The following is a 26,228-nucleotide window of genomic DNA, read 5'->3' on the forward strand; positions in this document are numbered from 1 at the left end:
TGACTACAATTTACAAAAAAAAAAAAATTATAATAATAATAAAAATTGCAATCTGCCATTCTGACACTGGCCATTCACATAATTCATGCAAATAAGTCTTCTATTATTAATATAATTATTTTCACAATCCAATCAACAACCGATGGACAAAATAAAGTCCCACGTTGTGGCAGTAAAGGTGGTCACAACTTCTGTTTCATGTCCAGATTATATATTATACTATTTTGGAATACCAGTTATTTTGTGCCAATGCAATATTTTGGAACAGGTTATTGTTAAATATCATAAATATATATATTTTTTTTTCAAATCGACATGAAACAGAAGTTGTGAACAAAATAACTGGCTGCACATGGTCAAAATTCAATTATATATATATTATTATATTATACATTTATTTATTTATTTTTTACTTAATATTAAACTCATTTTTAATAAACAAGAAAATTACTGCTTGATTTTATTCATGCCACAGTTCATGCTGGGAACCCAAGCACCAATATCCTGTGGACATCACACTATTACAGGTAATCTGTGAATATACACGAGATCACAGTAAAGCAAACACAGCTAATCATTGTGATTCTACAGATCAGTGCTGTTACATCAGTCATTTCCTGAGCCTGTCCACTGTTATATATTCCTGTGAGGATCTATAGGACTGAATTCAAAGGGTGTGTTTTGTGGGCCTTTGTTGCGATGGCTGGTGTTCTTGTCACTGGATAATTGGTCAGTTAGTGTGTTTTGTTGTTTTTGAGTGGGTTTCTCTCTCTCATGGGGTAGTTCTTTAGTGTTTTTGGCAGTAGTCGTGTCTGCAAATCATTTAGATTAACTCTGCGGAACACAAGAGGAGTTCGTTTTAATAATTTTGGAGTGATGTTATGGATAACGAAACTGCAAAATCTGTTATCTGCGATTAATCAAACTTCAGGCAGTTATCAGGCAGCGGATGAGAGACGTGCCTGAAAGCACTTTATGGTTTTGGCTGGAGCCACGGATAGTTTGCGGAAGAGAGAAAAGACACTAGTTTCTCAGAAACAAGATAATGTGAGAATGTTGTAACAATAGCTGTTAATAATTCACACATGGTAAAATTACAAATGCTTTTAGGCAGTTATTATCATAAAAGATAAAAATAAAACGCTTGCATTACCCGAAATAAAATAGGCGTTAAATGAAATCGAATTAAACATAAAACCCCCTTTTCATCTAAGTTTATTAAAGTAAATAAAACTAAATAAATCAAAACTAAAACTTACCCTAATTAAAACAATGTTTAACATAAAACTAAATACAATTCAACTAAAATTCAAATGAAAACAGAATAACTAAAACGGACAAAAAATAAAATCTGATTTAAAATAACACCAACAACTATGTTAGTCTTTAACTTTGTATTAGTATACTAAAATAACACTGTTCCCAGCTAATACGTTGGCCACAGTGCTGGAAAAACCAGGTCCAACCAGATTAAGGAACATGATAACTGTTTTTTCTTTGGTCTACAGTGGTCTGCTAGACCTAATGTTCTGCTGACACATACATTCAGGCCACATATGTTAAGGCCTCAGAGGGTTTAGGGATTAAAACTGAGCCCCAGATTAGATGGAACAGAGGGAACTCACTCTCATTATCTAGCATCTCATCCTGTGGTATTTGGCTTGGGGTAGCAGGGGTTAGTTAGCTATAGTCCTTCAACTGTGCTTCTACATACTGACATCAAAGTGTCATGTGTTATAATTTAATGGCCAAAAGCAACAATCCCTCTAGGGCTTCCTGAAGTTAAGTGCTGCGGTCAAGGGCAAGACTGATAGATGACATTTGTGATTGTTGTTTATGGTTCATCCTCAACTAAGACTGAAGGTACACCCATTCAAAATATTCATAATTACTGTAATGCTATAGCCTATAAATACTACTTAAATAACAAAGTTGGTTTTTTTGTGTCTGATATGCTTTGCTTAAAGTAATCAAATGGAGACCATTTATAAAAGTGCTCAGACTTCAGTTTTTACAAAATGTAAAAAAAAAAAAATAATAGCTTTATTCACTCACCCTCATTTTTTACGAAACCTGTATTGAAATGCAGCTAAACAAAGAAAAAGACACAAAAACATTAAAAACTGACTTTATTCCTAAAGCCATACAACTGCTTTGTGTCAAGAAAAAACATAAGATTTGAGTAATTATCAGGTCAAATTAAGCCATTGTTATTAATTTGAGTAAAAACATGGATTCTTGATTAAGCTTATAGTGCAATTACAAATGTCAGCACTATTTTCCTGCTGCAGTTAATTCTGTTGATAGCAAGCAGTAAAGAAAATGTTATTATAAAGAGATGTTTGTGAACATTTTTATTGATCATGACAGCAGTAATTAATCAACTGAGAGTGAAGAGCATTATAACTAGTCATAAACTCAAACCCTTAGCAGAGCAATTCTTTTTTTGGCATTTTATACAGCTTCAGGAGTCTTACCAGATCGAAAATTGTGCCATGCAAATGTTTGCAGCATCATAATCCCTCAGCGAAACAAACAAACAAAATATACATCATTACAGTAGGCTATATATACATATATACAGTATATTTAGTGCAGAAGATGCTGTCAGATTTATCTTAAAGAGAATTCCTCATTCGGAGTGAAAACATCCTCAGTGTTTTAATGTGCACAATCCAAGCCAAACACAAGGAAATGAGGAGCTTTAGTTTGGAGCTGATCTTGATGTCAGGATAACAGCAATTCTTCATGGATGCCCTTAAATGGGAGAATCGTCCAAATAAGTAAACAATTCCAATTTCCAGGACGTTTCTTTGGCTCCATGGGAATATGAAAGTGATTCTCTTCTTTCTCACGTTCTCTTTGTCTCTGGAGCAAATTATGAATATCAGCACTAAATTAAGAAACTTAAGGAGGCCATGCACTTTGAATTGTGTTTTGAAGCATGGCAGTGGAAGATCTTTTTTGGACTTGTCCCAGGAGAGAAGTCTGAAAAATAGCAGGATATCCATGCAATAACAATGACTGTGCTTAAAAAGGGGGAGGGGGGAGGGGGGTATACATTAATACAAAAAAATATATAAAATAATAAAAAATAGTAGTTTTCTCTCAGTACTCAAGTCTCCACTGGGAGAGAATGTGTGTATATTTGAAGAGGAATCTGAAGGTTTTTCAGCTCTCAACTGACCGACCTTGGCTATTCAGTCAACAGCAAATACTTTTCTGCAAAAATCTGTGTGTATCGCAGCTCAAACACTCAGAAGCAGATATGAGAGACTCAGAAACAAAACAACAGAATCTTTCATTATTCGACTGGAGCTGGAGGCGAGGAAAGATCTGCACATGGACAAACCTCTCTCACACACAGATGCAATGCAAAACACACACATGCTGCAGACAGTGAGTGCAGATGAAATCTCTCCCTGATATGTCATTGTTGTGGGTCACTACTGTCTCAGGAAGACTTTATTATTAATAGACAATAAGAGTGCCATTACATTTGTGGTGAACAACTAAAGTCAACGAGAATGCAAAATATCTTATACATTCTGTGCCATTTTTTTTTTTTTTTATCTCCCATCCCATCTTAATTCTCAATGGGCTTGGTGTCTTCAAATACATGGTTTGATGGTTTCTTTAGGAAATCAGTTAAATGAATTTTCACACATGCAAGGATGGGTGGCTCAGATCTTTGGTAGAGAACAGATTTAGAGTAAGAACGGATAGTGTGTGCATGTGTGTTACATTTTCAGCCAGTGTTCATCATTACTGATGTACATCAGAGCTTTCTTTGTTTTATTAAACAGATTGGCTCGCAGATAAATGGCCTCTGAGGACTGAGATGTTATTCTTCTCTCCATATGAGCGTAACAATGATTAAATGTGTTTGCTTGCGAAATAACAATACTTTGCTCTGAACTTCTGGAAGTTACTTTTAATGAAAAGTTGGCCCTAAAAAGCTTTTGTACTTAAACCACACACACACAAAAAAGAAAATTTAATAAATGAATGAATACATAAATAAATAAATAAATAAATAAATAAATAAATAAATAGATAATAAAATTAATAAAATAATATGAAAAATTAATTATTTAAATACATTATTTTATTTAAATATATTTTTTATTTAAAAAAAATAAGTATATAAAATATAGTAAATAATAAAAAATAAGTATATAAAATATAGTAAATAATAAAAATAAGTATATAAAATATAGAGTATATACTGTTTTATTAAAAAAGATTTTGAATATACTGTTCTTAATTATTTTCAAGTGTACCTAGTAGTCTTGGCCCCGCCTCTTTATTGGAACTGAATATTAGCCCCTCCCTTCTGTCAGTTACACGCCACCTTTCCACACCTCTAGGGAAACTGGCATCCATTTAATATATTACATTTTTACTCCGTACAGAGTCATAAAATGAGACTTAATTAACCTGTTACATTGCCACACCAACCAATAACGTTCTGCTGCATTTTCATCATTACTCACAGTCAGCCATCCATTAGCTGATGAAGGAACCACATCAGTGTGTGATGGCACAGTGTCTCCTTTCGAGCTCATCCATGAATCCCCAGATCCAGCGCAGTGAGAGATGGGATGGGGTTTGAGTGGCTGCTTGTTTATATTTTTCTGGTCAAGGTTTGTTGTGGAATGCAGGACCTCACTGTAAAATCTGTTGCAAGGAATTACAATTAAAACCAAACTCCATCTGAAACAAACAGATGTTAAATTTGGTGGTCCAGCACTAATTGAAATCAGAACTAACCTCACTCTGCAGAAAGAGCCAAACCATGTCATTAATGTGCCTGGACATATACTACTATGGAGGAAATAGAGATTATATAGGCAAAGGTGTTAAATATATGAAGTGCAGTTTTATGTTAAATGGCCTGATTCACCCTATCCTTAAGTATTAAACTTTACTCATGACATTCACAAGTTATGTAGTATGATATAGACATTTCAGCATGTTTCTGCGCTGAAAACAACTGACTTGCAACTTGAAACTGCACACATATACACAAAAAGAGAGCAAAAATTCAATGAAAATAAAGTCTTTATCTTCACCAATAAATGAGCTTTTCATTAACTGTTTATCGTCTGTTTCATGGGTTTTATTAACTGTTTGTTTAATGTTTACTGGGTGCCCTGGGCAACATGCAGCTGGTCCTGTCACTTTCTACACTATTGTGTCTCTGTACACTTTCCATTTTTATCCCTTTCCCCCTCACTGACTTTCCCTTTATCTCTTCATCACATTCCCATGTCCTTAATTTCTCACTCATTATCTTACTCCTTCGATCTTGCTCTGGTCGTGGCTTGTTAAAGGCTATGTGATTAATCAGCTCATGTCACGCTCTGCTCTTTGTTAGCGGGAACAAAGGGCTCTTTACGCTGTAGTAGATCAATGCATGCCCTCTTTGAAGCGCCACACATCATTCTCTATCTCTCCCTCAAACTGAACACAGGCTTGTGAAGCGATTGCCAAATGCACAAACATGTAAAATGTGACTGGCTTTTAATGCACACTATACATGCACATTGGCTTTGCCTTATGTTGCTGACACCAAAAAATATGAGTAACAACTTACATAAAATGACACTTTAAATCATTAATCAAAATCGAAATGTTCGCTAAGCAAGATAAATGATGTGTGTCTGCTGGACACTAGCCATTTTCCCTCCTGTGTGCCAGCTGTTGTCCCCAGAGACACAGCTTGTGCCCTGTAAACACAAAAGAAACACTCCTCAGCTGGCAGCCCTGCATAGCAACACAGGCCTCAAGGTTCTGCTGTTTAGAATAAACTCATTATTAACCCCTGCTGGTTGATTCTATAACTAGTTTTTAAAAACTATGTATATGCATATTTAACAATATATTTATGATTTTACCATTTTCTAGATGAATGATCTATGGGCACTGAATGACTTTGCTGAAGTAAATGTAACATCACATGTGATGTTGTTAAGAAGTGGTTAATCCATCTCTGATAATCCCGGTTGGTCACACAGGTTTGTTTGCACATTAAATTAAATTGTTTTCTCAGTATATCATCTGAAATCCATGACATAAGAATGTTGTTACCTTGACAAAATGTTCTTCTGGTCACAAAATATTGTCACTTTCCCACAAGTTAATTTAACATTCCCACAAATTAATATCTCGTGGCAACAACATTATTATCATGTTGCCTCGAGCTTTCTGACCCTGCATTACCAGCAACTCAACTACCTTACCTACCACTTTCAAGGCCCAAAAAGGTATAAGGACATTTTTAAAATAGTCCATTTGACATCACTGATTCAACCTTAATTTTATGAAGCTATGAGATTATTTTTTGTGCACAAAGAAGACTAAAATAACAGCTTTATTCAATTATTTTATTTTGACTTTCATCAAAAATATCTTAATTTGTGTTCTGAAGATGAACAACGGTCTTGTGGATTTGGAAAGACAGGAGGGTTAGTAATTAATGACAGAATTGTAATTTGTGGGTGAACTGTCCCTTTAAATGAGTTAGCGGTGCAATCTGTGTTGCATTCATTAAAATACACGAGTAAACAGGAGTCATGATCACAGGTCTTGTTGGACCCACAAATCTTGCATAAGAATTTTTTTTTAAATAAAATAAAAATGTTAAACAAAAAATTCTCAGTAATTGCAATCATTTATTGAACTAAATTTCTCTCACACATTCCTTCACCAAAGAGATACAAACATTTTTTTTTTTTAATGCTTCTTCATAAACTGCATCACACACATCCCACCGCTGCCAACAGTGGTTTTAATTAAGGCCGGGAGGCCCTGCGCGTACTTGATAATGGTCTGAAACTATTGTGGCTTAGTGGTTAGAGAGCATGACTCCTAACCCTAAGGTTGTGGGTTCGAGTCTCAGGCTGGAAATACCACGACTTAGGTGCCCTTGAGCAAGGCATCGAACCCCCAACTTCTCCCTGGGTGCTGCAGCGTAAATTTCCACTGATGTGTGTGTGTGCGCTTTGGATGAGTTAAATCTGAGCACAAATTCTGAGTATGGGTCACCATACTTGGTTGTATGTCATGTCACTTTCATAATTAGTTTAATCAATTAGAATTAGGTAACAAAGAATTAAAAAGACAAAGTTATATACAGAATGTGCAAACTTGATTATAAGTCTGGTTACAGAATGTGAGATGGTAAATCAAGATTTTAAGACTCTGATCCATTGCATGACTTTAAAAGGGTATATTTCAGAGAGATCTTAATTTGTTATTTTTGTAAGTTGGGTCCAAAATCATGATTGAACAAATCTTGCATAAGAACAATTTTTAAAATAACATAAAAATGTTAAGAATTCTCAGTAATTGCAATCATTTATTCAACAGAATTTTTCTCGCACATTCCTTCACCAAAGAGATACAAACTTGATTATAAGTCTGGTTACAGAATGTGAGATGGTATATCATATTATATATTTTAGAGTAATCTTAATTTGTTATTTCCAGAAGATTTGAATGACCTTCTTTTTTTACCTTTTTTTTTTTTTTTTTTTGTAAGTTGGGTCCAAAATCATGATTCCTATCAGTAATGTGACTCCTTGAGTTGGATCTGAACTTGCAACTATATTTCTATAAGATAGCAGCAAACTAAGAGAATTAAATCTATGAAACATTGATAAAGCTACAACAGGAGTGTCCTAAATGCCAAGACCAATTATATTGTAATTTAGTTGGTAATTATTATAAATTAGAATTTTGTAGCAACATCACTTAATTTCTCTGGACAGTGAATGAATAATCAAATCATCTCTGATAAGAGAGGCAGAAGTGGGAGTGTGCGGATGAGAGTGAGAGTGAGTTATTTCCGCTGCAGATGATTCCTGTTACTGCACTTCTGCATTGCCTGGAGACCATCTGCTGCTTTTAACATATACAGATCCCAAAAAGAACCTCTTTCTGTTTTTATCACATCCTGCTTCATGGAAAATTAATATACTTGATTGACAATTTGAAGGACAATTTGTTTTTATTATTAATATGAAGTGTGTAATATGAAGGGTATTTAAGATCCTGGACCAATAGTTAAAACACACATGTGTACATAAACATACCATCATAAAGCTGCACAACACGTGTAGAACTAGGCAGGCACGCAACTGAAGACTGAAGAACAAATCCAGAAAGTGTTTAGCTGGGGCTATTGTCATGCCTTCCTCTGCACTTATGCTGAAGCATTAGTATTTCTGAGCTGGACAGTGCCGAAATCAGTTGTTAGGATCATCTTAAATGGGAGCCTGTGACAGATGCTTGCTCCATTCATTTCAGTGGTGCAGAAATCAATGTTATTTGGGAGCAATTAAATGGTCTTTGTTTAAGATCTGTTATGAGGATAATATTTTTGTGGAAATCACAGATTTTTTTATAATTTGTTGATTAATTAATTTGTTGTTAATAGGAAGTTTATGTATTTTAAATATATAATTTATATAATTCTCAACAATTAGAAAATCTAATGATATTATTTTTGCAATATTAACAATATCAGTAGACAAAGAGAATGTTATGAACACTAAATTTAATAAAATAGCATTGAAAATAATGAAAAAAGTTTCAAAAATCAGCAATGTGAAACTGAAGACTGGAGAAACAGTGCTGAAAATTCAGTTTTTCACTAAATTAAATAAATAGCATTGAAAATAATAAAAAAAAAAGTTTCAAAAATCAGCAATGTAAAACTGAAGACTGGAGAAACAGTGCTGAAAATTCAGTTTTTCATCACAGAAATAAATGATATACATAACAATTAAAAATAATAATTTCCCTATTTCAAATGAACATCAATCAACCAGCAGTGTTTGGAATTTCCTTGATATATTTGTCATAACACATAACCACAAAAACACTTTGCTCTATTTACTCTACAGTCATACATCTACGAGACACACGGCAGATTCTGGGCCCTGTCTTGGCTTTAGTTCTTGACATGGGTGTGTTTGGCTGCCATTTACGCATTAGGTATGTGTTTGTGTATAGTGGTTTGTAAAGTAATTGACGAGTTGAAAGAGTTTTAGATCAATCTATCAATTAGCTAATCCCCCAAAGAAAACCTTTCTGTCGACAAAACTAATTAATTAGCAGCGAGCCGCATAGTGATTTGGGAAGGGCAGTGATCATATATCATGTCACACTAAAAGGATTTGTCATTTCCAGCTCTCCAAATCAATTGTACATGCATGTCCCAGCCAAAATAAAGAGATGTGAGATATTCCATTGTTCAAGGCAACATGGGGGGATTTCCAGTGCGGTGAGTATATTTGGGGGATTTCCTTCTATAATAGCTGGAGTGTGTACATATATTGCCTGATGTGTCTCACATTCATTTTAATAACATAAAATGATCTCATCCATTAAATATATAGGAATTGCAGAATGCACAGTGTTGGAGATGTGATAGAAAGAATACATTTTTTTTTGTATACAGTGCTCTACTACACTAAGCATGCACATCAAGAGGAAATCATTAATATGTAATGAAAATCAGCATTTTTAGGCATCATCCATTCAACATTTTGGTGAGGTCAAAAAAGTTAATTCAAACACTTTCTCTTTTTTTAAGAATAGAATTAGAATAGAGAGAGTCAAATAAAGATGGAAGAGATAAATCATTAAAAAGTAACATTACCATGCAAAATGATAATGGAATGTTTTTGAACATTACAGAAAACAGTCATAAATAACCTTTTCATAACTTATAGTACATTAGCAAAACTTTGTGAAAAGATTATAATGTTATCCCTGTAAAACACTGTAAAATACTAGAAACCATTTAATTGGTTTTACTAAGTTCCAAATGACGAAAAACTGTAATAACGACATTTAATGTAAATAATACATTTAAATTGCATGTAACATTTCTTTAGAAATACTGTAAAATGTACAGTTTTCAGACGTGAAAAGACATATACATATCAATATTTGCCCCAGCTTGTTCCAAACTACATGTGATGAAATTTGATTCAAGTTCAATACATGAAACCTAAAATGTTGCTACTTTTTTATTTTACAACGTTCTGGCAAACACAGCCTGTTTTAACTGTAAGACTGACCGATTTTTACAGACACATGACCAGATGTTTTCTTTGTGTGTGTGAAAGAGAAATAAGGATCAGGTGATGATGGTCATTAACTCATAGACCTGCTGATTCTGAAGTCACAGGTCATTCACCTGATGCCCTCCAGACAGACAGCATGCTGGGAAAGCATGAGCATATACATCAGCCAAGCCAACTGAGCACAAACATCAGTCTGGCATGCGCTTCACCCACACACTTCCACATACAGCAGGACACATTTGGGCTGCTACTGTAATTCCTTTCTGGTTTTCCACAAGGCCATCAATCCTGGTATAAGATCAAAATGTGCATTTATGAGCGAAAGAGAGAGGGTACTTCTGTACAGACCACAAAAGACAGCCACGCTAAAATGACGTCTTAGAGTGCATTTATGGCAGGGTTAGTTCTCCTGGGGCAGACGGAGGTTAAGTGCTTTTTCTTAATGCTTCTCAGGGTCTGCTGCAGAAAACACCTGTCATTGTGAGCTCTACTTTAAAGAGTACTTGCATTAGATAAAACATTACGAATTATATGTATCTGTTCCAGTAATGATCATAATATGTACAATAGTTACATATAAGTATATAAATATTTATATGCTTTAGATTAGTTTTATATTTTTAGTTTCAATTAGCTTTAATTTATAATATATATATATATATATATATATATATATATATATATATATATATATATATATATATATAGTAAAAAAGTAGTAAAAAATCCTTAAAAAAAAAATCATTTTAGGAATTTTAATTGGACTTAGAATACATCGAAGTGTACGTAAAGTGTGCCATTTGGGACAGGGCCACACTTAAGGGGTTAAATAAAAACAGACTCGCATCTGTGGTCAGTGCTGTGGAAAATGTTTCAGAAGGAAACAATTGCACCCAAGAGTGATGGAATATAAACAAATCATGGAATGGTTGTCATGGCATTACATTGTAAATGCTGGCAGTTTCAAGCTCTGCTGGCAAACTGTCCTAGCAGTTACACCCACTAGGATGTGCTGTGTTTGAAACACGCTCTTGGACAACAGACCATGTTTCCTGCAGGTGGAAGATTTATTTCCATTCAGCAACAGATGAAAACCATTACAGTGGATAGGGAAAGTGACTCAAGACTTTGAAAAGAAAAGCAAACATTTGGATCAACTGGATTATGAATGTGTAAACAGAACAAAAGCTCTGTGCTGAACCTGCATTACTAAAGTGACATATGTCATTCCAAACTAAGACTTTTGGAACACAGGTAAAGATATTAATAATGAAATCTGAGCGATTTCTATCCCTCCACTGACAGTCTGCACAACTAGCACTTTGACACTTCAAAAAGATCAAAGAGCAGTGTTGGGGAGTAACTGTTATCCATTACAGTTACTGAGAAATAAAATGTTAAAGTTACAGAGGGTGTTACATCTGAATATGTTCTGTAAAAAGCTAGGATATATTGCTTTGCCTGTTGTAGATGTGCACGGTGCCCCTGCCATTTAAAGGCTGTTTAGAAAGTGATGCTATTCTGATGCTTTTGATTGGTTTTCTTGTTTGAATTTCAGTGCACCAATCTATTACATTTCCAGAGTAACCTTCCCAACACTGGCAAAAACATCATAAAAGTAATCCATATGAATCAAGCCATTTAGTTTAAAGTTTCTGAAGAGGCTTGCTTGCTTTAATTTATATGATGAACAGATAAAATGTAGGCGTTTTTAATCACATATAAACATTAATCAACACATACGTCAGTTATGGCAAACTGAAACTGGATGGATGGATGGATGGATGGATAGATAGATAGGAGCAAAATATAACTTTAAGATTGGAATTTTTGTATTGCTGAAATGGCCAGAACAGACTTTAATGTCAACAGACATTCCTCAGAGATCAACAGCACAGCACAACACACACACACACGCCCCCCTACACACTGCATTGATGACATTTGGCAGACAAAACACGTTTCTGCTGAACTGCTGTGTCTTAGTGTCTCTGATAAGCTAAAGAAGAAACCAATTAGTGCTTTTCCAACATTGGAGCGCTGCTGAAATGTGCTGTTTGATACTAACCATACCCGGTAACACTAACACGTTTTTTCTATTGAGCATCACACTTTCTTTAACAATCTTCCAATACACACTCCACTAGACAGATAGTTTTAAAAGAATGAAAAAAAAAATGTGTTGTGTGCATGTGCTCTGGTTTATTGGGAAATGTTTATTGAATGAGATCATTATAATTAATATCAGTAGCAAGAACAGATCACCTCCCTTCCTCTTCCTAACTTGTCCAAACGCTCTCATTGGAGATTTAGCTCTTAGGGATGAAGTGTATTGTTTATGTGCCACTTGTGCAACCAAACAGAAGTGAAAAAAAAGAGAAAAAAAATTCCAACATAATTCACAAACATTCCTATCAGACAAATAGTTGGCAAATGGTGTGCAAAAAAAATAAAATAAAAGATAATATATATATATATATATATATATATTTATATATATATTTATATAAGTGTGTGTGTTTGTGTGTGTGTGTGTGAATATAAACATAAAAAAAAAAAATAAATAAAGTCGGGGTTGTAAGAAAAAAAGTCTATTACTGTATGCTCACCACTGATTTGTGTAAAAAAAATACAGAAAAATATTAATATTGTGAAATATTATTTCAATTTAAAAGAACTTTTGTCTATTTGAATATATTTTAAAATATAATTTATTTCTGTGATGCAAAAAACTAATTTTCAACATCATAACTCCAGTCTTCATTGTTACATGATCCTATAGAACTCATTCTAATGAGCTGATTTTCTTTTTATTATGTTGAAAACACTTTAATACTTTTATCTAAACTATTATATTTTTTCAGGATTTTTTAAGAATATAAAATTTTAAAGAACAGCATTTATTTGAAATGAATGGCTGAATGCCTAAAGTGTGTGACGGAAATGTTACGCCTCTCACCATACATTTAGAAGTTAATTTTAAAATGAGAAGTATTGGAAATACTTAAAAAATAAAACTCTGCAAATACTTGCATTGTTACAAAAATATAAGTGCGTCCCATCAGGTAATCAAAAGTTCTACACACACTTGTGGTCTTTATGCTCACTTGAACACTTACTTGGATACCAAATACAGGAAATGCGTCATAGAAGTAAGTAGTCAAGTGCAAAGACCTCAAGTGTGGGTATCTGGGAAAGGCAGGAGTCTCAGTCTTCTGGGGCAGCACGTTGATAGGTTAATAGTAAGTGAATACTATCTTCTTTTCTAATGGATGGTTTTAAAACTCTGATCTTGACAGCTAATTATTGCCATTGATAATGTTCTGCCTATAGGGCGGCACTGAATTGCAGTTGTTGGCGATATAGAGATTGGAGAGAATTACTGCCAATTGCATGACTTTCCAGGAAACTATTCAGCAAAGATAACATTTCCAGTTTGTTGAGATTAAAACATCTCAGATACACAAACAGAACACTTTTGTTTATTGTCATGGACAAACATTTGTGTACTTGTATTTTTATAGCCATCACATTAAACATACAAATGGACTCAATAAATGACAGTTGCACTCATGACAATGTCTTTAAAGTTAATAAATTGAGCCACAAGTTATGGCATTGACTGGCTTTACGCTTGTAATTAAACGCACACAACCGAAATCCATGCATGTGTGAGTTCACGTTCTCCCACAAACACGCAAGCATGTCACTTTAAATATCATCGTTACTGTGAGTTCCATGTGTTTGAGGAGACTGAATGTCTGAGCAACATCAGAAGGACTGAATGTGTTAGAAATGTCAGGATGCATGCGTTTCCTGTCCATCTGTGCGTCACTTGTGCTGGTGTTGTATGTTTACAACAAAGAGATTCTGAATGATAGTCAGAAAACAAAGAGATCCGAGCTACTAAGGTTAGACTAAAAGTTTAGGATTCGATTTGGTTATATACAGTATACAATTTTGGAAAAGTAAATGTAAGAGCAGATGTCTTTAGAGGCATACAAAATAAATATATAGCCTAACACATTTACCTTATCTAACAGTTGGCTATTTAAAAAAATGCACTTATGAAAAATCAACAATACAATTGGTATCAGAATTAGCTGAAGAAAAAACAGAAGCTGAATACTTCCTGTAAAATTAGCAGGAATAATAATAATAATAATAATAATAATAATAATAATAATAATAATAATAATAATAAATTAGGGCTGTTAAATATTTATTAATAGATTTTATTCAAATAAGTTGCAATTGATTACATATTTTGTTTGATAAAAAATTATATATAATTACTGGCATTATCTAGGCAGATAAAAGTATGAATTACTAAACATGATATGATATATTTTCCTACCAATTGTTTTAAATCTAAAAAATGCATTAAATGTTCCAGTTTCTGCTTCTGCTTTTCTTTCACTAAATATGGTTTGCTCTATAATTAATTATGACTAATGGAATGTGACGCATAATTCATTTGATAGCTCGATTACACGATGTACGATAAACACAAGAGCACCCAGTAATGTGAGTAATGTGAGTAATGTTTCAAGTTATGTCAGTCGATGTCAGTCGTTTGGACTCACTGACACCTAGTGGCCAGGAAGAGTCATTACATTGGAATTATTTTAAACGTTTTAAAACTACTACTGATTTATTTACATGATGTGGGGGGAAAAAAGTAGGAAAAATGCATTCAGACACCTCATCTTCCCCAAGTTTCCAAATGCAAACATACTTAAAATAACCCTTCCTCTTGCTTACTTCATAGGCAACGTATGGATAACACATCTAAGGAAAACGATTATTAGGGAGTAATCAGAGAAACAATCACACTCAATTAAATATGTAACTATATGTTTTCTATGATAATGCAACTGTCTTTGCAATTTGTTTTATCCTGTCGCTGTAGAGTCACACTGCCCTCTTGTGTATCGCAGTAAAAAAAAAAAAAAAAAAAAAAAAACCTCAGACCTGGGTCTCAAGCATTAAGAAAAATTACATTTACAATAAGAAGCATGTTTAGTCAAGTGTGATGGGGAAAAAAGCTTTGTAAACTACACAAGCAGTAAAGTAAGACAGAAAACAGATGGCCGTTTCAGACAAACATCACAAGTTGGAAGTGCTCTCCAGAGGATAAACGTTCTGGGACTAATTTATTATTTTGTTCCTACTGAAACATTTTGGAATCTGCAAGGTTCCAGATTAACAAAATAAATAATTCATTTCCCCAAGTCTTCCACAGACTTATAGAAAACTTCCTCTATGGTTTTTATAATTAGTTATAAATGAAAATATTAATATCTCTCAGTAAATGTGTGTATGTGTGTTTTTGTACTTGTTTTTTTTCTATACTATGGGGACCTAATGTCCCCACAGGGACAGTAAAACATTATTTTTTTTTACTGGCCTATGGTCCCCACAAGGGGAAAAAAATATTAAAAATAGTATACGATATGAAAATGTAACATAGTATACGATATATGAAAGTGGTACAGTACAATGCATAGAGGTTTTCTGTAAGGGTTAGGTTTAGGGGAAAGATAATAATGTTTGGTCAGTTTTAAAGTAACAGAAGTCAATGGAAAGTCCCCACAATTTACAGTGTGTGTGTGTGTGTGTGTGTGTGTGTTATATTATCAGCATTCTGCATTCAATGGAATGTGACTCAGTCTGCAAATAAAACTCCTGTCACAGATGGTGATTAAATGTTTATCTTTTTTTAGATCAAGGTTATGAGAAAACAAACACATGAACCAAGACATCTTCTCTGTTCATTAAAATCGGAGTAAAAACTTTCGATTTGAATTCACAATGTTGCTATTATGAATATGCTCCATGAAAATATTTGCATTTAAATATCTAAATTTCCATATATCAATTTTAACTTTCAGGTGAATCTCCTTTACTGTGATTCTGCTTTGTCTGGCAACACAATTTTAAACGGAAAGAATAGTTATTTAACCTTTAATTAAGTAAACTAATATAATCATTAATTTACTATTGTAGTTAATGGGGGCATATAAGCCTGTGTGTGTCTGTTTTCTCAATCAATCAGAGGTCATGTATTTCTTGAATTTTTTTGATAGTTACAACCTGCAAGAAGGTTATACATCTAGAAGCCATGTAAAATTACATTTGTAGAGACATAGGGTGAATCTCAGTAAATCAAGACACATTTCACAGTCATCTCAATGTCAAAAAGCAGCCCAAATGACTTGAGTTCACCTATCAGACGCAAAACCCCAACCTCTCAGCATTACAGCAACCTGTTCAAAGAGCATGAAGTCTGCAAACATGGTTACAGTCAGAAATTAGTTAAAGCGATAGTTCACCCAAAAATGAAAATGTGATGTTTATCTTACCCCCAGGGCATCCAAGATGTAGGTTACATTATTTCTTCAGTAGAACACAAACAGTCTGTCAGTCTTATAATGAAATTAAACCCTGTGGCTCCTGACAATAAATTGATGTGTAAAGACAAAACGATCGGCCTGTGCAAGAAACTGAACAGTATTTACAGTATATAATTTTTTACCTCTGATTCACGCAATGTGCGAACTGTTAAATCTCTCCAGAGCGCGTCCTGTTGTTCACTTTCTCAGCTGCAGGTGCGTGAGGTGTCTTCTTTTTCTTCTTCTTGCTTTACGTCAGATCGCAGACTTATAAGTGCATTACCTCCACCTATCTCTCAAGTGGACCGTTCACACTCCTAATTGAGATTGTAGATAGAGTGTCAATGGTCCACTTGAGAGATAGGTGGAGGTAATGCACATTATAAGACTGATAGACAGCAATGGTTTGAGCTAAAAATCTTGATTTGTGTTCTCCTGAAGAAAAAAATGTCACCTACATATTTGATACCCTGAGGGTAAGCAGATAAACATCACATTTTCATTTTTGGGTGAACTATCCATTTAATACGTATTATTTGACTTATGACTAACACAGCAGTTAGATATTGATCTCCCCAGATCCCCTATTCACAATGTCTTTTCCTGTCCAGTACTGGTTTTGGTTTTCTTTTCTTAAACCGGAAGTTGTCTGTCTGAGCGTAGGCTATGTGTGCGTGCGCGTCTGTTATCTTAATCAGTCAGAGGTCTAGTCTCAAAAGAAAAAGCAAATATGCTCTCCTGTTTTTCTAGGACATTCTGGTATATTGTGTTCACAAAATCTACTTATGTCAAGGCTAATTAATCTTGGGCATATGGATTTAAAAATATCATATATCCATTCTTTGTTAGATAGCTACTTGTTCAAAAAGGTAGCTTTAGTTTAACATGTAAAATATGTGGATCCTATAGAAACAGTTTAGAATAGCTTAAAGGGGGGGGTGAAATGCTATTTCATGCATACTGAGTTTTTTACACTGTTAAAGAGTTGGATTCCCATGCTAAACATGGACAAAGTTTCAAAAATTAAGTTGTACGTTTGAAGGAGTATTTTTGTTCCAAAAAAAACTCTTCCGGTTTGTCACAAGTTTCGGAAAGTTTTTTTCGAGTATGGCTCTGTGTGACGTTAGATGGAGCGGAATTTCCTTATATGGGTCGTGAGGGCACGTCTGCCGGAAGAGCGCGCGCTCCCGTATATCAGAGCACTGAGAGCACAACAGACTTCACTGATCAGAGCGAGAGCGTCGCCAAATGTCACAAAAGAAGTGTGTTTTTGGTTGCCAGGACAAGACAACCCTGCACAGATTACCAAAAGAGAAACAGCATTAAGGGACCAGTGGATGGAGTTTATTTTTACAGAGCATCAACGGAGTTGTGCAAGTGTTTGTTCCCTGCATTTCGAAGATGCTTGTTTTACAAACAAGGCCCAGTTTGATGCGGGATTTGCACATTGGTTATTTCTTAAGGATAATGCAGTCCCAACGAAAAAGGGTCACGATCCTGTGTTGGAACTGCATGCGGTGAGTAAAACTGCTTCAAATATGTCTGTGTTGTTAACTTAGCTATCAGCGCGTAAGCACATCAAGTAAACAACATGCGATGTTGGCATCAAACTGCACTTTCCACATGTAACGTTACAGCTTAAAAAAAAAAAAAAAAAAAAAAAAAAAAAAAAAAAGACGACATAAAGTGGAACTTAGTCATTTTCCAAAACCGCTAAGCAAATACTGTATATACAGTTTCAGTACATACCACACAGAGACGCCTTTGCTGATGCTGCTCTTGTTAAATTTCAGCCTCTGGATCTGTGTCACAGCTTCCACACGCTCTCAACGCAAAAGCCTACTGGCGCTCGTGATTCTTTAGCTCTGCCCACACGTCACGCCTCTAGGCGCTCGTGTTTTTCCGGGAAAAATCGGTACAGACTATCTTTCTCTTATAAATATAATAAAAATAAAGACTTTTTGGGGTTATGAAGGATGCAGTACAACTCTATAGGTACTCAAGATTAACAGGATATTGAGTGAAAACGAACATTTCACCCCCCCCCCCCTTAATTAGTCCTGTGTTATTTTAGTAATAGTTACTTATTTTGCTATTTAATCATGCATTAAATATTTATGTATGATTTTTTTTTATTTGAGAATGTTTCTGGGTGTCATCAAATGACATTTTGTCAATAACTTCTGTGAAAACACAGTACATTATCTCATTAAATATGCACAATTTTGCATATATTTGTGGTCATATGATGAACATATGATAAAACCAGGTGCTAAATCACACAAGATGAAAAAAGATGTTCAGAGGGATTTCAGCATATTTATATTTTTTTTTTATTTATATAAGAATATAAGTGTATAACTGGAGAGTTTGGTGCACATAGCTGCTACATAGGCTAAGATGTTTGTACTGAAGAATGACAAAAAACTCATTTTGAGAAAACGGCATTTAAAGATTTGTAATGTAAAAGCTAATTATTTTTTTAGTGGAAACAACTATTTACAGACACAATATCTTGTCAAATCCTTAGCCATCAACAATACAAACCAACTAAAACACATCAAAACCTATAACTCAGCATTTATGGCCTTCAACTAAACAGAAAAACTGTCAAAAACACTGTGGAAATGTCAGAGCACGTCACGTGATGCGTCTGAACGAATCACGTTGTCGGAAATTGGCATCAGCCAATGAGAATCACTTTTAGTGATAAATGCCCCATTGTACTTTCACAATTGGTTGCTGATGAAAAGGAAATGACCATATTTGGATCCGAGAACATTGTATGGGAGAGAGAGCTTTCCAGGGTGCAGATAGCAATCGCGGAGCACCATGGTGATTTAGAACACCAACTGAATTTATGAGAAATCTACAGACCCAAATAGACTAAAGGTGTAGTAAAATAAAGACCTATATGTGTATTTTGGACTTTTTTTCACCACAAGTCTGAAAGAAGACATGTTATTGAAGACAGCCCCAAATCTCAAAATTGACCAGTAAAAAAAACTATGTTTTTGCATGCGTCTCACCCATAGACTGTAAAAAAAAGTCTGAAGTGTGGAGGGTTAGATAAACATCATACGATTTGTTTCGTCACCTCACCTAAGTGAAAAAAGTCGCTAATCGACTGCATGATTCAATAATGACTTTATTAGAATTGCAATTATACTTTTTTTAAACCATTGCTTTAAATTGCGTTGTTGCCTATATCGGCGTGTTCGGCCGAAAAATAAATAAATCATAACGCAGTAAACCCCTTTTACATTCAGCATCAGAGGAGCATAGTAAATATACTGATTAGCATCTTGGTCTGCTCGCGATGCAATCATGAGTTATTTACTAAACTGAAAGATTATGATTTGAATTTGTGAGTGACAGACCAGTAGAAGGGTGGGGGCACACTGGGGGGCCTATCAGCTTTCAGGAGGAGCCAGTGCCCCCATGGCCCCTCCCCTGGCTACGCCACTGCTTTTGATCCCTTGCAATCCCAAGGATTGATTATGTGCCCATGTGGAACTTGCCACTTTAAGAAGTTACTCCTAGTCCTAATGTCAGCTTGTTAGGTTTATAAGGCACCTGTCCACACAATCTGTATCTTCCATTCTATCCTCTCCCACCAACATGGGCAACACCAAAGAGCTGTCAAAGAATGTCAGAGACAAGATTGTGGATCTGCACAAGGCTTGAATGGGCCACAAGACCATTAGCAAGAAGCTATGTGAGAAGATTACAAAGATTACAAAGATTCCTCAAACAAAGGGCTCCTGCTTGTGCCGCGCTCACGGCTTAAACAGAGAGGTGACAGAGCCTTTGCAGTTGCTGCCCCACGTTTGTGGAACCAGCTCCCCCAGGATATTAGATCTGCCCCCTCCATTGCTACATTCAAATCCAGGTTAAAAACTCATTTTTATTCCTTGGCTTTCCTTGTTCCCTAACCTGGTACCTCTGGTTGTTTTCTGTATTTCTGTGTTGTGTGACGTGATATTGAAGGCTTATTTTTATTAATGTTTTATATAATTATGATTATTCAATCTATGTGTTTATATTTTTATTGTCTTTTTAGCTATTCATTGTACAGCACTTTGGTCAGTTTTGCGCTGTGTGTAAATGTGCTTTATATAAAAAAAAATTAAATTACTTACTTACTTACAACTGTTGGTGCGATTATTAATGATCTTAAAAAGTATTAATGATCGTTAATGATCTTAAAGCAGTAGGGAGCACAGTCACCAAGCTAACCATTGGTAACACACTTCACCGCAATGGACTGAAATCCTGCAGCTAGGTCCCCCTGCTCAAGAAGGCACATGTACAGGCATGTTTAAAGTTTGCCAAAGAAAATAATGATTCAGAAAAGGCTTGGGGATTCACTCGCCTCACCATGTTTGGAGGGAAAGAACTGCTGACTATAACCCCAAGAATACCATCCCTACAGTCAAGCACAGAGATAGAAACATTATGCTTTGGGGCTTTTTTTTTTTTTTTTTTTTGCTAAGGGTACAGGATGACTTCACAGCTTTGCAGGGCAAATGATGTACATTTTACATGTACTGTAAAATATTTGACGAGAACCTCCTTCCTTCAGCCAGAACACTGAAGATGGGTCATGGATGGGACTTCCAGCATGTCAATGACCTGAAACATACTGCCAAGGCAACAAAGGAGTGGCTCAAGAAGAAGCACATTAAGGTCATCGAGTGACCTACAGTAAGCATGTCTCCAGACCTCAATCCAAAAATCTGTGGAGGGAGTTGAAACTTCAAGTTACCAAACGACAGCCAAGAAACCTTAAAGATTTGGAGAGGATCTGTAAAGAGGAGTAGATCAAAATCTCTCCTGAGATGTGTGCAAACCTGGTGACCAACTACTGTACAAACAATGTCTTACCTCTGTGATTGCCAAAAAGGGTTTCTGAACCAAGTACTAAGTCATGTTTTGATTAGGGATAAAATACGTATTTCACTCCAACCTTTATATCCTATACTGTATGTGTTTTTTTTCTAGATTTTTTGTTTGGTATTCAGTCTCTATCTATCTGCTTCCCATAATAACCACACATAGACTGCGTATGCTATCTGTGCGACAGTCAGACACGACGTCTGGGTTTTTATAACAGCAGCTCTGGGACTCGTGATGTCATCACATTGTAATGCACATCCTCGCTCGCGCCACACCGCTCGAGCAGAACAGAAAGAGCAGCTACAGTTAGCACCGCGACTCAAGTCAACAGGTCCTTTCTTCCGTTAGAAGAGTGTATCTTTCTATCGAGATAAAATTCAACGTTGAACTTCTTGTTTTAGAAACAGGGAACAGAAACAGATCTTGTTATGGAAATCAAAACGATCCTGTTTTTAATTCTGAATGTCCACACATGCACTGCCATCTTTAACGGTAAGTTTATTCATTCGTGAAGAAACTGAGATTATGATTTTCAAAAGCGATGTGACTGCTCGTATTTTTCTAAGAATGAATGAAGGAAGGAGCTGAAGAAAGAAACTTTTTATCTTTTTATTATTGTAAGGCAACTTGATTGTTACGCTCTCATTTTCTCTAAATAATAATTAAAATAATAATCTATAAAGACATTAGTCCTTCTCTTCAACAATGCAGTATTTAATTATTAAAAGTACGTTAAAACTGTAATAGCCTACTTTAAAAGTATTTTTTATCCATCGATTATCGATCCTTTGTTTTCTTAAATATGAAAACCACTGACAGACTGTCACTCTATCACAAGTCTAATTTTAGATAGATAGATAGATAGATAGATACAGTAGATAGATAGATAGATAGATTGATTCATACATAGCCTACATTAATACATAAAGTCCCTGCTATATATATTAGCCTGCGAATGTTTGTTGGTAATTGGTTTCTTTCTGATCTAAAATTTAAACTTTTATTTTCCATGTTATATATATATATATATATATATATATATATATATATATATATATATATATATATATATATAAGTTAAAATTTTAGATCAGCAAGAAACAGCAACAATTACCAACAAACATTCACAGGCTAATTAAAAACAACATTGCTGTAGGCTCTGATAGAGAGTAAATATCCCTGTGTTTGTTTTGGCCTGAAGTATTATTGCTGTTATTTAGCTGTCAGATATGGTTGTTGTCCTGGGTTTATCTAGTGTTAGGAAATTAACTGGTATGTCTTTTGAATGTTTGATTACAGTCAGTGCTGAAAGCAGTTTATCTGAAAATACGACTGTTCAACTTGTTGATGCAGAAGATTATCATGAGGAATACATAAATGGTAAAGTTTTCAGAGATCATCTCAATGCTTTCTTGCACCGAACATGAAGTAATGACCAGAGTATGAAGAAATGCCCCCCCCCCCCCCAAAAAGCAACATAATTTTATACATTTATATTTAAACATTATATTTTAAATTTCTACTTTGATATATATAAATTGGTTATTAGTAAGTTACTATATAAACCGTATGTGAAGCATTGTCAGTGGTTTAACATGTAATGTAATTGCATTATTTTTGTGTTATGTATGATGTTACCCTGATGGTGTGGTCTTTGAAGGTTTTAGCTTCTGTATGGTGTTTATCAGTACATTTTATGGTTAAAAAACAGGTTTTGGTTCATAAAAACAGGATAGCACTGAATGAAATGTCCAGATTTAAGTAAAATACACAAGCACCAATATAGAGTTCTTACTGCAAAGAATATGGTCCAATGTTTTGTCTTTGGCTAAGACTAACTTAAGGCCTTATCAAGGCAGATGTGTGACAGTCACCTTTCCTTATCTGGCTGTGTTATGGGAGCTATCACTGATAGATGAGTGTTTGGTTACAGCCCCTGCTGGACGAGGTTTTGCTGTTGACTATTATACCTCGACGGATGAGCCAACTGCCTACAATATGGATGAGACACTGCCCAACTCTTCAATGCCAAATAAAACTTGTAAAGGTATGTACAATATCCAGCAAACCGACTGCTAACAGTAATTATACAATAAATGAAATGGCCTTGTGTTTGAGGTGTAATTTAGGCCCGTCCATACCAAGAACAATAATGATAAGAGTTAAAACTCAATCTAATTCTATGAGAAAAAAATCACTCTATATCAATAACAGCACAGAGGAAGGATATCAATACTTTCAGAAAGATTTCTTCTAGCTGATATATTGAATATTGACAGCCAGTTAGAGTCCTGCTTTAATGAGCTTGAGCATTTCGAGTGTCAGACAACAAAAATGATGCATGCATTTATAACAAACAGTGTGTTGGTGTGAATGATAGTTATCATTCTTGCTGTGAACGTCTTAAGCATCTTCATAAAGGCCTGTCTAGAGTTGTTACGAGAGGTGTCATTGATGTTGTTGTATTTTTGTATGTCGGGTTAGGCCAACAAGAGTCCCGATCTACTAAAAGAGCACATCCATGTAACATCAGTGATCCGAATCCAGCAAGATGCAACTCAACTAAAATCCGGAAATACAAGACCTCAGTCGAGGCTGTTGACTTCCTTAAAAGCTCACTGGTCACACGCATCATGCCCTCATTCTACATCATCGTCATCCTCATTAGTTTGCCCCTGAACGCTTTGGCCTTGGTGATGTTCACCTGTAGGATTCGAGAGAAGAAACCAGCTGTGATCTACATGTCTCATCTGGCGTGTGTGGATCTGCTCTTCACCCTGCTGCTGCCTCTGAAGATCCACTACCAGCTGAACGCTTCAGATTGGGTGTTCGGTGAGGCGGCGTGTCGTGTGCTCAGTGCAGCTTACTACTGCTACATGTACTGCTCCATACTGCTGATGATGTGCATGAGTGTGGACAGGCTGCTGGCCGTGGTGTATCCCATAGCCTCTCTGACCTGGAGGAGCGCAAGGAAAGCCACACTCATATGCACATTAGCCTGGCTGCTGGCGATCACTGGTACAGTACCGCTTCTCTCAGTGAAACAAACATTCAAGATTAAGGATGTTGGTGTCACCTGCCATGATGCATTGATCCACAATGACCCTACAGATAAGCAGTACATGTACCAGTTCTCCATCCTCTCCTTTTTCTACTACTTTGTGCCACTTATTGTCACCTTAGTGAGCTACTCCACCATTATATCTGTGCTCCGTACCAAGTCTAATCTATTGGCGAAATCATCATCACTCTCAGATAATCGAAGAAGAGCTGTGATTATGACTATAGCTGTGCTGATCGTGTTTGTGGTGTGCTTCGCACCAACCAATGGCATCCTGGTGTACCACTGTTTTCTTTTAGCTGCTGGATACAACAGCGGTGAGGGAGATTCATCGTATGCAGCTTACCTGTTGGCTGTGTGTTTGGGGAGCGCAAGTGTTTTTCTTGACCCTCTTCTTTACTATTACGGCTCGTCTCAATGCAGAAAGAAGATCAGCTCTGTGTTTTGGTGGAGAAAACGCACCTTGTCAAATTCAAACAGTCAGACAAAATCCTCTTATGTGAGTTGTGAGTACAGACAGGCATGCATTTAGATGTGAATTGTTAAAAAAAAAGAGCTGTTGAAATTGTGCCATTTAAAGAAGATTGAATTTAAAGTTATGTCTCTCTGGCCACAAATCCTGATTCATGCTAAAGCAGGATGTATATCCCTTCCATGCTGTTATTTCAAAAAAATTAAAACATTAATATAATTAAATATAATATTTCAGAAAATATAAAGATAACGACATTTTTACAACAGTTTTATTATCTGTTCTGTACAAATATTTGTGTAATTTTGTAATTGTCTTGTAATCAAAATTGAATGAAATTGTATCAAGTAAATATTTCAAAAATATATATTTTTTTAGTTTTTCTATACAATATTTTGTCCTGTTTTAGACAGATTTACTGCCACTTAACTCAAATTTTCAGCCTGAAATCTCTTGAAATTCTCTATAAATGTAATCTGCACCTGGCCATGTTAAATGCTTGCAGTAACACTGTGCTTCTTACACACGCTTAGTCACAAACAGGAAATGGAGTCACATGAGCAGTGAATAGGTTGGGTCAGTTAATATTATTTAGCACAATCAGCGTTTTCTAAAAATGAGGTACTTTCAGTGAATCTTTGTCTTTTGCTTTAAATTGCCAGTTTTAACTGAAAGTTTGAACGTGTAAATAGCTCTACATATAAAATGATGTGATACAAATATTACTGTATGTAAATAATTTGTGCACAATTTCTTAGATTAATATATTTTAGCAACTGAACTGAACTTCTATATTTGCTAGTTGTCAAACAAGCCTTTTCCCTCAGATTTTAAGTTCTGGTCTCAAAACTGTAATGCAAATTTGATTGGAGTTAAAAAAGTGTAGCAACTCGCATGGTCTTTGTTATATCATATTATATCACTGAAGTGCCTGCCTACTGTATATCATACTTTAGAAAACTAACTTACTTACTTAGAAAATAAGTTTGCCTACTCATGTTTTTCCGTTCCGCTATACAGTATTTATATGAAGTACAGATAAGCATAACTTCCCCATTCCACAAAAAAATGTTTTCAGATCTGTTATCAGTTATAAGCCGCTCATTTCAAACATATTCAGTTTTGTTGCATGAACAGTATGATTGACTACAATAAATATATACCAAATAATGTACTGTTGTATGAGACCCTTTTATATTTGCTGCATTTGCTGACCAGACCAAAGCATTTTGTTTATCCATGAATACATTCCTTCGTAAACCAATTATGCTGAAATTATTTACCAAGGCAGTAGAAAATGT

At 35.1% G+C, this 26,228-nt stretch overlaps 1 protein-coding gene across 2 annotated transcripts; it reads left to right on the forward strand.

Annotated features, from left to right (window-relative positions):
* The first annotated feature begins 21,634 nt into the window (after positions 1-21,634).
* LOC113038914 (proteinase-activated receptor 1-like) lies at positions 21,635-26,099 on the forward strand. 2 transcript variants are annotated; one of them, XM_026196715.1, is made up of 4 exons: positions 21,635-21,886; positions 22,694-22,774; positions 23,328-23,441; positions 23,879-26,099. In XM_026196715.1, the coding sequence occupies exons 1-4, from the start codon at positions 21,823-21,825 to the stop codon at positions 24,985-24,987; spliced, it is 1,368 nt and encodes a 455-aa protein (XP_026052500.1). In that variant the 5' UTR covers positions 21,635-21,822; the 3' UTR covers positions 24,988-26,099. The 2 variants fall into 2 exon arrangements, with proteins under 2 accessions (XP_026052500.1, XP_026052501.1); XM_026196716.1 differs by lacking the exon at positions 22,694-22,774.
* Positions 26,100-26,228: the final 129 nt, after the last annotated feature.

Source organism: Carassius auratus, chromosome 21 (genome assembly GCF_003368295.1).
Source record: "Carassius auratus strain Wakin chromosome 21, ASM336829v1, whole genome shotgun sequence".
Lineage (NCBI taxonomy): Eukaryota > Metazoa > Chordata > Actinopteri > Cypriniformes > Cyprinidae > Carassius > Carassius auratus.